This window comes from Pongo pygmaeus, chromosome 9 (genome assembly GCF_028885625.2).
Source record: "Pongo pygmaeus isolate AG05252 chromosome 9, NHGRI_mPonPyg2-v2.0_pri, whole genome shotgun sequence".
Lineage (NCBI taxonomy): Eukaryota > Metazoa > Chordata > Mammalia > Primates > Hominidae > Pongo > Pongo pygmaeus.
In genome coordinates, this window is record NC_072382.2 from 4770400 (window position 1) to 4783308 (window position 12909).

At 54.7% G+C, this 12909-nt stretch overlaps 1 protein-coding gene across 3 annotated transcripts in view; it reads right to left on the reverse strand.

Annotated features, from left to right (window-relative positions):
• Positions 1 to 12909, reverse strand: part of ANO1 (anoctamin 1) — a 223156-nt gene that overhangs the window by 59377 nt on the left and 150870 nt on the right. For all 3 annotated transcript variants that reach the window (XM_054440756.2, XM_054440758.2, XM_054440757.2), the window contains 2 exons: positions 6481 to 6545; positions 4569 to 4703 (listed from right to left, as the gene is read on the reverse strand). In XM_054440756.2, coding sequence (XP_054296731.2) covers positions 4569 to 4703; positions 6481 to 6545 — 200 coding nt within the window. The remainder of the gene's footprint in view (positions 1 to 4568; positions 4704 to 6480; positions 6546 to 12909) is intronic.

Sequence of the window (12909 nt, forward strand, 5' to 3'; positions counted from 1 at the left end):
CTGAGACTCATCTCTGCCTCCTCCCCAGCACTGACTCACTCCCACTAATATTAGAAAATATCAATACTTCCAGGCTATCGGCGGCGAGAGCAGGAGCCTCATTACTGGCCGGCACAGATGTTCCACCTCACTTGGACCAACACTGGGGACTGTTGCAATCCCAGGGCCCAGAGACGGGAAGTAACTTGTTCAGGGCCACACGGCAGAGTGGGAATGGAATCCTGGTCCGTGTATCTTCAAAGCCCAAGCACTGCCAGCTCTCATCTACTGCACAAGGGCTGTGGGGGGGCTCCTTGTGGCAGTTGGGTGGCCTGACCTGGGCCCTCAACTGGCTACTCGTACCCTCTGTGGCCCTGGCCAAGTCCTTTAGCCTCAGATTCAGTTTTTCGTTCTGGAAAATGAGGAGGGGTCAGAATAAGGTCCTTCCTGCTCTGGCCTGCTTTGAACTTTCTCCTTTCTGCTGCCTTGGACAAGGCTCTGGGCTCTAAGTACACACCCCGGCTGGTTGGGTCGGAGGGTGATCTGGGAGGACGCTGAAGTGGGTGTTTGTTTTCTGACTTTCTGGATACACTGAACTTATGTGCAGAATCATGCCTGGTCCACAGCCGCTGGTGCTTAATAAACGTCCCCTGCAAGGCTCTGAGGGGCCTCCTCTGTGCCCAGCATCATGGGCATTCTGGTTCAATTCTCCTCCTTCAGGCACAGTCCCTAAACATTTATTAAAAAGTGGTGTAGGGCCAGGCACGGTGGCTCATGCCTGTAATCCCAGCACTGGGAGGCCGAGGCAGGCAGATCTCTCGAGGTCAGGAGTTTGAGACCAGCCTGGCCAACATGGTGAAACCGTATCTCTACTAAAAATACAAAAATTAGCCTGGCGTGGTGGCACATGCCTGTAATCCCAGCTACTCGGGAGGCTGAGGCAGGAGAATCGCTTGAACCCGGGAGGCGGAGGTTGCAGTGAGCCAAGATCACACCACTGTACCCCAGCCTGGGCGACAGAGTGAGACTCTGTGTCAAAAAAAAAAAAAAAAAAGTGGCGGGGAGGGTGTAGGTACTGCATGTATCTGGCACAAAAGATGGATAGGTTAAGAACAATTCATTGCAGCCACGGCCACGGCCTGGAGCATGGAGGAAGTGCGTGTGTGTGTGTGTGTGTGTGTGTGTGTGCGCTTGGGAGCAAGGGTCGGGTGGGGTGGGCAGGCGCACACAGGCGTTGGGAGAACCTGCACTCCACGGTCAGCTAGCTCTGGGTTTGTGTCTCAGCTCTTGCATTTTGGGATCCGTGTGGCCTTACTCTTCCCGGCTGCAGAATGGGGTTGCTGATAGTGAAGAGGAGCCGTGTTAACAGGTTGTCAGGAGGACTAAACCACCAACTACCAACACGAGTATGGCCCTTGGAACAGTGCCTGGCACCCCTCGGCCATCACGTGGTCACCAACGCTGCTGTCATTATTATGCAATAGCCAAGCGCTTTGCAGCAGCAGTGAGTTTTAAACACGAGCCAGGAGCCGGCCTTTCGGGGTTTATCTCGTGCCTCTCACTCAGCCTCCTCTCTTCTGAGGGCCTCTCGAGGGCAGAAGAAAGCAGCATGTTGGGGGGTGGGGGGCAGGACATCCCCAGTTGGGCACAACGCGAGCCCCTCTCCCAGAGACCAGGCATGTGAAAGGCCATCCCCGTCACAGCCAGCATGTGGCCCAGGCCACAGTGACCACCTGGCCTGAGGGTGGCCTGGAGTCCACAGTGGTGGGACTGGGGACAGGGAGGGCCAAGGCGTACACCAACGGCCTGCCCGTGAGCCCTACGGCTCTCCTTGGCTCTCCTCCCTGCTCACCTCAGCTTCTCGCACAAACACCATCAGCCCGACAAGATGCCTTTTTCTGCTGGTTTTAAATCCCCCTCCGCCTCTCACTTCACCGCCTTTAGCCAAAATACAAAGAGCAGGAAGCTCTCTTCTTCAGAGAGGACCGGAGGTGCAAGGGTGGCAGGGGGCTCCACGCTGGGGCTTCCCTGCAAGCTTGGTGGGGATGGGGCAGAAGCTGCAGGGACCACGCACCTCTCGCTTTGCTCCAGGTCGCCTACTGGGCAGAGGCCTTGGCTTTGGCCTCTTCTCCACCCACAGCGGCTGAATCCTGAGTAACTGCTGTTTGCATTTCTGACCATGTGGTGGAAGGGCCGAGCTGGCATGGCCAACGCCTGGGCTGGCAGAGCCTCCCTGCTGAGGCCACCCTCCAAGGGGAGGAAGGAAGGAAGATGGAGGTCCCCCAGGCTTCCTCCGGGGGCTCATGGGGAGAATCCTCACCTTGCACTCACCATTTCCCTCTAGCTTTGAGCTCCTAGCCTAAAGCCAGCCTTACAATCCCCACCAAGTCTGGGCTACCTGGATCTTTACCACAGCCAAACCCAAGTGCCCAGGACCTCATATCATATTAGCAAACAAAGGGAAACCTTTCTCCTGCCTAGGACCAAATTAACACCAAAGGGGAGATAAGCCAGATTCCTCAGAGCTTTGATTCCGGGGGGCGGGGGGTGGAATATTTTAGCTGTTATTCATGTATCAAAACATCACTTAAAACAAAAATTGACCAGATATGGTCTTTTTGTGCTGCTAAGAGTCAGTTTCTTTCCTAAGACTGATTGGGTCTTTACAGACAGGCTCAGTTGATAAATTTTCTAAACTATACCTCTGCTTTAGAGATACTTGGCAGGAGTGGTTCGAAAAATAACCAAACTAACATTTTAGGGCTTTTCTGAGACTTCGAGTCCCCACAGGGCAGGGCCAGCCCAAATTCCCCTTTATAGTCAATTCCCTGGCCGAGTGATTTGCACACTGAAGGCACTGCCTGTCGGCATAGAGACCCTGCCAGAGGTTGGGAGCCTGGAATTATCCTTAGGTTCGTGTCAGGAGATCTAAGAAACAGCTACAAAAGCACCAGAGGTACTCTTCACACCGAGGCTGAGCTTCTCAAAACTTGCCTCTTTTTTTTCTTTGGCTACAGGGCCTCACTCTGTTCTCCCAGGCTGGAGTGCAGTGGTGAGACCATGGCTCACTGTGGCCTTGACCTCCCGGGCTCAAGGGATCCTCCAACCTTAGCCTCTCAACGTGTTGGGATTACAGGCATGTGCCACCGCACCGGGCAAAACTGGACTCTTGTTCTGGAGTCACATGGGGAACCGGGCCCCTGAGCAAGGCGAGGCTGTCTCAGGTCTGGGCCTTCTTTTCCGAGTTCCCTGACGTCTGACATACCCTCGGTGAACAGCAGAACGCACATCGGATCTACATTCAGATGCCTGCCTATGCTGTGGGATGCGATCCTCCCTTATGGAACAGTTCCTGCAGAATTTCCTGGGGCTGTGCAGATGAGGGAAGCAGGCAGCCTTAGGAAGCTGGGCAGGTGGAACCTACTGTACAGCCCACGAGCACCAGCCTGCACTGAGGCCACTAGCATTCACGTCTCACCTCCCGGGAGCACCAGCCTGCACCGAGGCCTCTAGTGTTCACGTCTTACCTCCTGGGAGCACCAGGCCTCTAGCGCCGAGGCCTCTAGCGTTCACGTCTCACCTCCCGCGAGCACCAGCCTGCACCGAGGCCACTAGCATTCACGTCTCACCTCCCGGGAGCACCAGCCTGCACCGAGGCCTCTAGCATTGACGTCTCACCTCCCGGGAGCACCAGCCTGCACCGAGGCCACTAGCATTCATGTCTCACCTCCCGGGAGCACCAGCCTGCACCGAGGTCTCTAGCATTGACATCTCACCTCCCGGGAGCACCAGCCTGCACCGAGGCCACTAGCATTCACGTCTCACCTCCCAGGAGCACCAGCCTGCACCGAGGCCACTAGCATTCACGTCTCACCTCCCGGGAGCACCAGCCTGCACCGAGGCCTCTAGCATTGACATCTCACCTCCCGGGAGCACCAGCCTGCACCGAGGCCTCTAGCATTGACGTCTCACCTCCCGGGAGCGCCAGCCTGCACCGAGGCCACTAGCGTTCATGTCTCACCTCCCGGGAGCACCAGCCTGCACCGAGGCCTCTGGCATTCACGTCTCACCTCCCGCAAGTGCCAGCCTGCACCGAAGCCTAGCATTCATGCTCACCTCCCACAAGCACCAGCCTGCACCGAGGCCTCTGGCATCCATGTCTCACCTCCCGCAAGTACCAGCCTACACTGAGGCCCCTAGCATTCATGCCTCACCTCCCAGCCACACAAGGAAACAGATAACTCTCTTGTCACATAATGACAAACAATGAAAAAGAACAAGCAAACCATAACAACCTTCAAAGAATGAAAATGGTCAGATGTTTCTTTTATGCCTTTCTCTTAACAATAAAACGTAGCCTAGCACAGATGGGCCTGAGAAGGACACCCAGACTCCTAGATGGCTTCGAACCGTGTCCTTTCCTCCGGACGGCTCGTGGCTTGGCGTGAAGTTTCATGTGTACAGGAATTGGTGTAAGAGACCAGTGTCCCAATGAATTGTGCAGCTGGGATGGCAGGAGAGGGCTCCCTGGTGTGTGCCGTGGGGTGGTGGGGGTGTGCCGCGGAGTGGTGGGGTGGGCTGCCGCCTACCTGGGGATGTTTTCATCCATGGTGGCGCATCCGTACAGGAAGACAATGATTCCCACGATGGAGGCAGGGATGAGCATCTGGGTGTACACGCCCAGCCAGGCGAAGTACAGGCCGATCTTCTCCCCAAAATACTTCCTGTACCAGGGGAGCAGAGCAGAGTCAAGCCGACTGTCATTCAACACTAGCAGGGAAACATGACACCAGCCTTCCCCAGCAAGGAGCAACTCAAAACAGGGGGCACTGGTTCCCTCATCCGAGAAGCAGAGAGTGGAGTCCTGGGCCGCCCCATCAGGTTGGGGGTGCTCGCTCCTTTTCTGAAGCCCTCCCCTCTTCTCTTTCTTTTCTTTTCTTTTTATTGAGACAGAGTCTCGCTCTGTCGCCCAGGCTGGAGTGCAGTGGCACTATCTCAGCTCACTGCAAGCTCCACCTCCCGCGTCCACGCCATTCTCCTGCCTCAGCCTCCCGAGTAGCTGGGACTACAGGCACCCGTGACCACGCCCGGCTAATTTTTTGTATTTTTAGTACAGACGGGGTTTCGCTGTGTTGGCCAGGATGGTCTCGATCTCCTGACCTCGTGATCCGCCCCCCTTGGCCTCCCAAAGTGCTGGGATTACAGGCGTGAGCCACCTCGCCCGGCCTCTTCTCTTTTTTTTTTTTTTTTTTCTTTTCTTTTTTTTTTTTGAGACAGAGTTTTGCTCCTGTTGCCCAGGCTGGAGTGCAGTGGCACGATCTCGGCTCACTGCAACCTCCGCCTCTCGGGTTCAAGCGTTTCTCCTGCCTCAGCCTCCCGAGTAGCTGGGACTACAGCCGCCCGCCACCACGCCCATTGCATTTACTTATTTATTTATTTTGAGATGGAGTCTTGCTCTGTCGCCCAGGCTGCAGTGCAGTGGCGCAATCTCGGCTCACTGCAACCTCCGCCTCCCAGGTTCAAGCTATTCTCCTGCCTCAGCCTCCCTAGTAGCTGGGACTATAGGCATGCACCACCACTGCCAGCTAACTTTTGTATTCTGAGTAGAGACGGGGTTTCACCATGTTGGCCAGGCTGGTCTCGAACTCCTGACCTCAAGTAATCCACCTGCCTCAGCCTCCCAAAGTGCTGGGACTATAGGCATGTGCCACCACTGCCAGCTAAATTTGTATTTTGAGTAGAGACGGGGTTTCCCCATGTTGGCCAGGCTGGTCTCGAACTCCTGACCTCAAGTAATCCACCTGCCTCAGCCTCCCAAAGTGCTGGGATTTCAGGCGTGAGCCACTGTGCCCGGCTCCCACTTCTCTGTGGTGCCTTGGGAAGATGGGCGCGTTTCCGTGTGCGATGGCCCGTGCTGGTGGCATACTTCCCCTGAGGCTGTGGGCTCCATTTCAAGCCCTGTTCAGCATAAGGACTGCAAAGAACCTCGGCCGGGAGGTGCCAAGAAAACCAATTGCTCCTCATATTAAGCGTGGTTGGCACCTTGATGGCTTGAATGGATTTCTACCGGCCGAGCTCTGGTGGGCAAGTTGCCTAACCTGGTCCGCCCCTCCTTCCTGCCCTGTGAGGACAGAGATCCTCTTGGAGAGGAGAAATCCTTCCACATTTGAGGCAGCTCTTTCCTTCCCCTCCACATCTCAAAGCCGGAAACCCCTCCAGCCGTCCAGCGAGGCCAGGCCAGGCAATGAATTTAGGAGATGGTAAATGTGACTGAAAAGGGCCCGCCCTCCAGGGAATTTGAATAAACTGCTTCAACTAACGCTGGCTCAGGCTTTCAGCCCTGCAGGGACATTTTGGGTCTTCCTACACAAGCTCTTCGAGTTCAAACACGTTCCCAGGTACTGAACATTCAGAGCGGTTGAAACCCACAGGGACGTTATCCGACTGCCATCGGACTAGGGACTTGATTCCCGAAGTCTGTGGCACATGGCACATTCTCACCTGACGAGGTCGATGGGCTGGTACTTATAGAAGACTCCATAGCACGCCCACTCTTCGTACAGGAGCTGAGGGGGAGGAAGCAGTGGGGTTGGTGATGATGTGGCACTCCAAGGTTGCTCCCCGGAACGCAGAGCTGCAGGGATTGAGCCTCCGTGACATCATTCATTCATCCCACAAACACTTTTTGAGAGTGGGCTGTGTGCTGGCAAGAGCGGGCCTCCCTTTGTAGGTGAACGTGGGGATGGGAAGGAAGCTTCTGGCAGGTTATGGAATGTGAGCCCTTCGTGATTTGACCTGGAATTGATCTAAATGGGCCGGACGCTGTACGGCTTCTCACCTTTAGGGTTTTTGGTCATCCCCGTCAGACACCAAACCACTCTTTATAAAGGGCACAAAACCACCAGGGTTTTGAGCAAAGAAATACCAGTGGTGAAATTTTAAAAACTCTCATGGGATGCAAAGATACTCGAGGTTTATCTCCTGAGATGGGCTGTCTGATTAACAGCACTTCGTGAAATAAATGAAATTGACACACACCCTGTTACCCTCCCCCAGGCTTTGGGCAGGGAAGGTAATGAGTTTGGTGGATTGCAAGCCTTGTGTGAACATGTAAAGGGTGTCCTGAGGAAGACTCTGGGTTAGGACTGCTGGTAAAAAAATAAAAAAATAAACCCACGCATGAGGGTGGTTAATGCTTTACAGACCTCAACTCAAAGCCCAGGCTCATACATCACGCCTGCCCAGCTACAGGGTCGTACTCAGGGAGGGCAGGATGCAGGTACCTCGAGGGGCCCAGAGGCTGTCCCGGGACAGAGCAGCTGCCCACCAGGAGCCAGAGGTGGGGCAGCTGCCCTCTTCCTCAGCTCAGAGCCCATTCTGGGGCCAAACTGCCTCCCAAACTCAGAGTCAAGGTCATGGCTGGGGGACAAGGGAACCCCTTGGAGCCTCCATAACTCTTCCAGTGCCTGGAGGGCGGGAAGTGAGTGTGAGCCATCTCCATAGCTGGCATAGCTTCGCGTGCCTGAGCATCTCCTCTGGGGTAACACTGGGGCTGTGCACTATAGAGACCCCCCCACTGACAAACAGGGAGGGGGAAACAGCGCAGGTGTACCCACGGCTGCCCCCACCCAAACTCACAGGTGGAGGGCGTATTCCTGAGATCCACAGAGGGGCCGCCTGCGGCTGCACAGCCCCTCGAAGCCACCAGCGTCACCTGCAGCTGAGCATGGCCACGGTTGGAGGGGCTTGTGACTTGTCTGTGGCCCTGGGCAGGTTCCCCCAACCTTGAATCGAGAGTCCTGGGCAGACCCCTTCCCCCATCCCTGTCTCCTCCTTTACACTGAAGGATCCGATCTCTCCTCCCAGGGCACGGAGAGAAGGCAGATGGGCTCATGCCAGTTAGTGATGTGTGAAAGGTACAGGGTGGTTCTGCATCAGTGCATTTCCATAGGCAGATAACGATGAAAAGGCCAGTTTTACTGTGTACATAGGGAAGGCTCGGCCAGCAAACCTTGATGAAGCAGAGCCACACCTCTGCAAAAGCAAAGCAGCCATCGCTAACCTGGGCAGCTTCCTCCTCTCACCTAGAGTCAAGCCGCTGATTTATGCCATAGATAGGTGGAAGATGCGGCAGAGAGGGAGGGGGAGGGAAGGAGGAGACAGAGGGAGGAAGGGGGGAGACAGAGACAGCTGGAGAGACAGAGAAGGAGGGAGGCAGCGAGAGAGACAGAGAGAGGTAGGGGAGAGGGAGAGAGAGACAGAGACAGAGAGAGAGAAGGGGGAGGGAGGGAAAGGGAGAGAGACAGAGACAGAGACAGAGAGAGGTGAGGGAGATGGAGAGAGAGACAGAGACAGAGGCAGATGGAGAGACAGAGATAGAGAGACAGACAGAGAGGTGGGGGAGATGGAGAGAGAGAGACAGAGGCAGATGGAGAGACAGAGACAGGGAGACAGAGAGAGGTGGGGGAGATGGAGAGAGAGACAGAGACAGAGGCAGACGGAGAGACAGAAACAGAGAAACAGAGAGAGGTGGGGGAGGGAGACGGGGAGAGAGACAGAGACATAGGCAGATGGAGAGACAGAGACAGAGAGACAGACAGAGAGAGGTGGGGGAGGGAGACGGGGAGAGAGACAGAGACAGAGGCAGATGGAGAGACAGAGACAAAGAGACAGAGAGACGTGGGGGAGATGGAGAGAGAGACAGAGACAGAGGCAGATGGAGAGACAGAGATAGAGAGATGGACAGAGAGAGGTGGGGGAGGGAGATGGGGAGAAAAGGAGGGAGGGAGCGAGACAGGGACAGGGAGAAAGGACAAAGCTCTGCATCAGGGGAGGAGGGACCCGCCCTCAGTGGCTCCCACCACCTTCTGACAGACGTGTGGAGGGGACCCACCCCCAGCTTTCTACATAAACCATTTGACCTCGGTGGACTTTTCTTCCTGCCAAGAGGCGACATCAATCACTCTGCACTGTCAAGGCAAAGAAATCCAACGGAAGACTCCACTGTTAGTGCTGGAAGGAATCCAAGGTGGCACCTTAGCCCTGGTGAGCAGGCAGAGGGGTGTCCAGGCATGGGGGCTGTGGGCTGGAGAACAAGGCCAGCCAGGTGGCTTCAGTCACTGTGACCTGGGAACCTTCCAGCATCCGGACCCTAGAGGGATCCCAAATAAGCCTCAGGCATCTCTCTTGTCGAAACCCCCTGCCAGGACTCACATGGCTGTCACCAGCCCTTGGTGACATGGATGCAGTCTTTAATTGGTGTATGTCCTTGCCCGTTGCCCTTCCCTCTAGAACGGAGGCACCAGAGGGACCAGGTTTGTCTGGTCCTTCTCACCCTCCAAGCCTCCAACAGGGTCTGAGGGTTTTCAGTAAGTGACTGTTGAATGAATGGATGAATGGATGGATGAATGACATGTTGGGCTCTGTGGCTCCTAGTCCAGCCCAGGGATGCAGCAGACCTCAGTCCACACCTGGAATCGATCCCCCACAACCCAAGCCACCCCTCTCCCCCACAGGGCCCAGGTGGTCCTACTCTTCCAGTGCCCTGGCAGGAGGAGGCAGCAGCTGCCCGCCAGAACACCTTCCGCACATCCGAAGATACCTTGCTCACCTGGGGTTCAGTTCTGTGTAGGTGTGAACTCGCCCATGGTCCTGGAGGAAGGGGCTCCCAAGTACTCCTACATGTTTGTGGTCCCATGATCAGGCCAAGAGTGATGGCTGCCCTGCCCAGACCTGCCTCCTGCTTAAACTTCCCTACACTCTCTTCTACCCACCCTCCAGCTCAGCACAGGAAAGTGTCCTTGGCTGCACTTTCATTTCTGCCCTGTGAGGTACCCAGGGTCAGGCATGCAGGGCTCCTGCCACTGATGAGAACAATAACGGAGAAGCCATGGAATCTGCCACTGGAAAGGCAAAAACTCGGCACCAGGCTGTGATGCGGAGCCATCGTGGCAGAATGCAGAGTTCCCCGCAGCTCTGAGTTAGGACCCAAACACCCATCTAATCCTCCCTCCTTCCCTCCTTTTCTTCTTTCCATCATCCATCTACCCACCCATCATTCATTCCTCCAGCATCCATCATTCATCCCTCCATCATCCATCCATCATCCATCATTAATTATTCATCCCTCTGGCATCCATCTATTCACCTACCCGTCCACCCATCAACCATCCACCCATCCATCTATCATCCACCTACCCACCCATCAACCATCATTAACTATTCATCCCTCCAGCATCCATCTATTCACCCACCCGTCCACCCACCCATCATCCATCAATCATCCTTCCATCATCCACCCATCCACCCATCATCCATCATTAATTCCTCCAGCACCTGTCCATCCATCCATCCATCCATCCACCCACCCATCATCCATCATTCATTCCTCCAGCATCCATCATTCATCTTTCCATCAGCCACCCACCCACCCATCACCCATCATTCATTCCTTCAGCACCCATCCATCCATTTATGCATCCATCCATCCACCTACCCATCATCCATCATTCATTTCTCCAGCACCCATCCATCCTTTTATCCATCCATCCATCCACCCACCCACCCATCATCCATCATTCATTCCTCCAGCATCCATCATTCATTCTTCCATCAGCCATCCATCCATCCATCATTAATTATTCATCCCTCAGGCATCCATCCATTCACTTACCCACCCACCCATCATCCATCAACCCATCCATCCATCATTCATCCACCCACCCGTCATCCACCATTCATCCTTCCATCATCCATCCACCCATCACCTATCATTAATTCCTCCAGCATCCATCCACTCACCCACCCACCCACCCACCCATCATCCATCAACCCATCCATCCATCATTCATCCACCCACCCGTCATCCATCATTCATCCTTCCATCATCCATCCACCCACCCATCACCCATCATTAATTCCTCCAGCATCCATCCACTCACCCACCCACCCACCCATCATCCATCAACCCATCCATCCATCATTCATCCACCCACCCATCATCCATCATTCATCCTTCCATCATCCATCCACCCACCCATCATCCATCATTAATTCCTCCAGCATCCATCCATCCACCCACCCACCCACCCATCATCCATCCACCCATCCATCCATCATTGATTATTCATCCCTCCAGCATCCATCCATTCACCTACCCGCTCACCCACCTGTCATCCATCATTCATTCTTCCATCATCCATCCACCCACCCATCATCTATCATTAATTCCTCCAGCATCCATCCATCCATCTAACGATTCACCCACCCACCCACCCATCACCCATCCATCCATCATTCATTATTCATCCCTCCAGCATCCATCCATCCACCTACCCGCTCACCCACCCATCACCCATCATTCATCCTTCCATCAGCCACCCATCCACACACCCACCCATCATCCATCATTCATCCCTTCAGCATCCATTCATCCATCCACCCACACACCTACCCATCCATCAACCATCCTTCTGTCCATCCACTCATTCACCCATCCATCCACCCACTCATCCATCAACCATCATTCATCTCTCCACCATCCATCCATCCATCCACCCACCCACCCATCAATCATCTATTCATCCAACTACCCATTCACCCATCCATAATTTATCCATCCATCCATCCATCCATCCATCCATCCATCCATTATCCATCATTCAGTTATCCATCTCCATCTCTATCCATCCATCATCCATTAATCCATCCATCCACCGAACTGTCATTCATTACTCCTTGACGACCCCCATGGGCCAGGTCTTGTATCCACTGCTGAGACCTAAAATTAAATGGGGAGTGGGAATCATTCCAGGTAGAGTAAACAGCTGGGCCTGGACAAACCCTCATTGTGTTTGTTGGGCCTGGCACAGAGTAGTGCCCAGTAAGTACTTCTTGAATGAATAAGTAACTGAATGAGCTAGTCCTGGCACTGATGTGACCATCAGCCAAGCAATCCTGAGACTAGAAAAGCAGCCAGTGTGGCTGGAGAATGGAGGAGGGGGAGGAGGGGGAAGAGGGGGTAGGGTTCAGGGGCCTGTGACCCAGAGAACTGAATTCAGCTAGAAAGGGACTGCTGGTGTCCATGGAAGAAGCATTTTTAGGGGGAGGATAGGCATCTGCCAAGTGCCAGAGGGGTGCGGAGGGATGAAGGGGGCTGGACTCTGAGGCTGGAATTGGTCAGGACAGGCCTGTGGAGGGGATGGTCCTTTTCCAACAGGGTTGGAGTCGGGAGTTCTGCAAGTCATGGGGTCCCAGACGATGCCAGATGTTACACTAAAAATAACCAAATATGTAATTTTTGTGCTAAGTTAGATAGCATCTTCATCTGGATTCCCGAGCGGGCAAGTTGTATCAAGTACCAAAGATTTAAAAACATATATGGGGGCCTGTGGGGGAGGCTGAAATGAAAAACATTCCATACACAGAGGTCCTGGCCCCTGGGAATTGGGACAAGGCCACTATTGTGAGGTTGTCAGGGAAGCATCTCTACCCACCACCTGCAGAAGGACCAGCAGATGGGGCAAGGGCTGCACATGCCTGGTTCAGGAAGGACTGCTTCCTGGGAGGGAAGCTGGGCACGTTTGGGGAACAGAGGCTGATGTGGAGACCCAGGGGGAAGGCTGGTATTGGGTGTGGGCCCATGGGAGAGGAGGGAAGAGCAAATGGATGCGATGGGGACATGTTCTTTTGGGGCGCATGGTAGAGGAGCAGAGCTTCCTGGGGAGCCTGGGTGGGAAAGGTGGAGTTCCCGTGCTCAGAGTGAGGGGCAGAGGGTGGGGACCGATGCTTTGGGGAGTGAGGGAAATTAGCAACAGCCACTAAAGAATAAAGGGGCTGGCCGGGTGCGGTGACTCACGCTTGTAATCCCCGTGCTTTGGGAGGCCGAGGAGGGTGGATCACTTGAGGCCAGGAGTTCAAGACCAGCCTGGC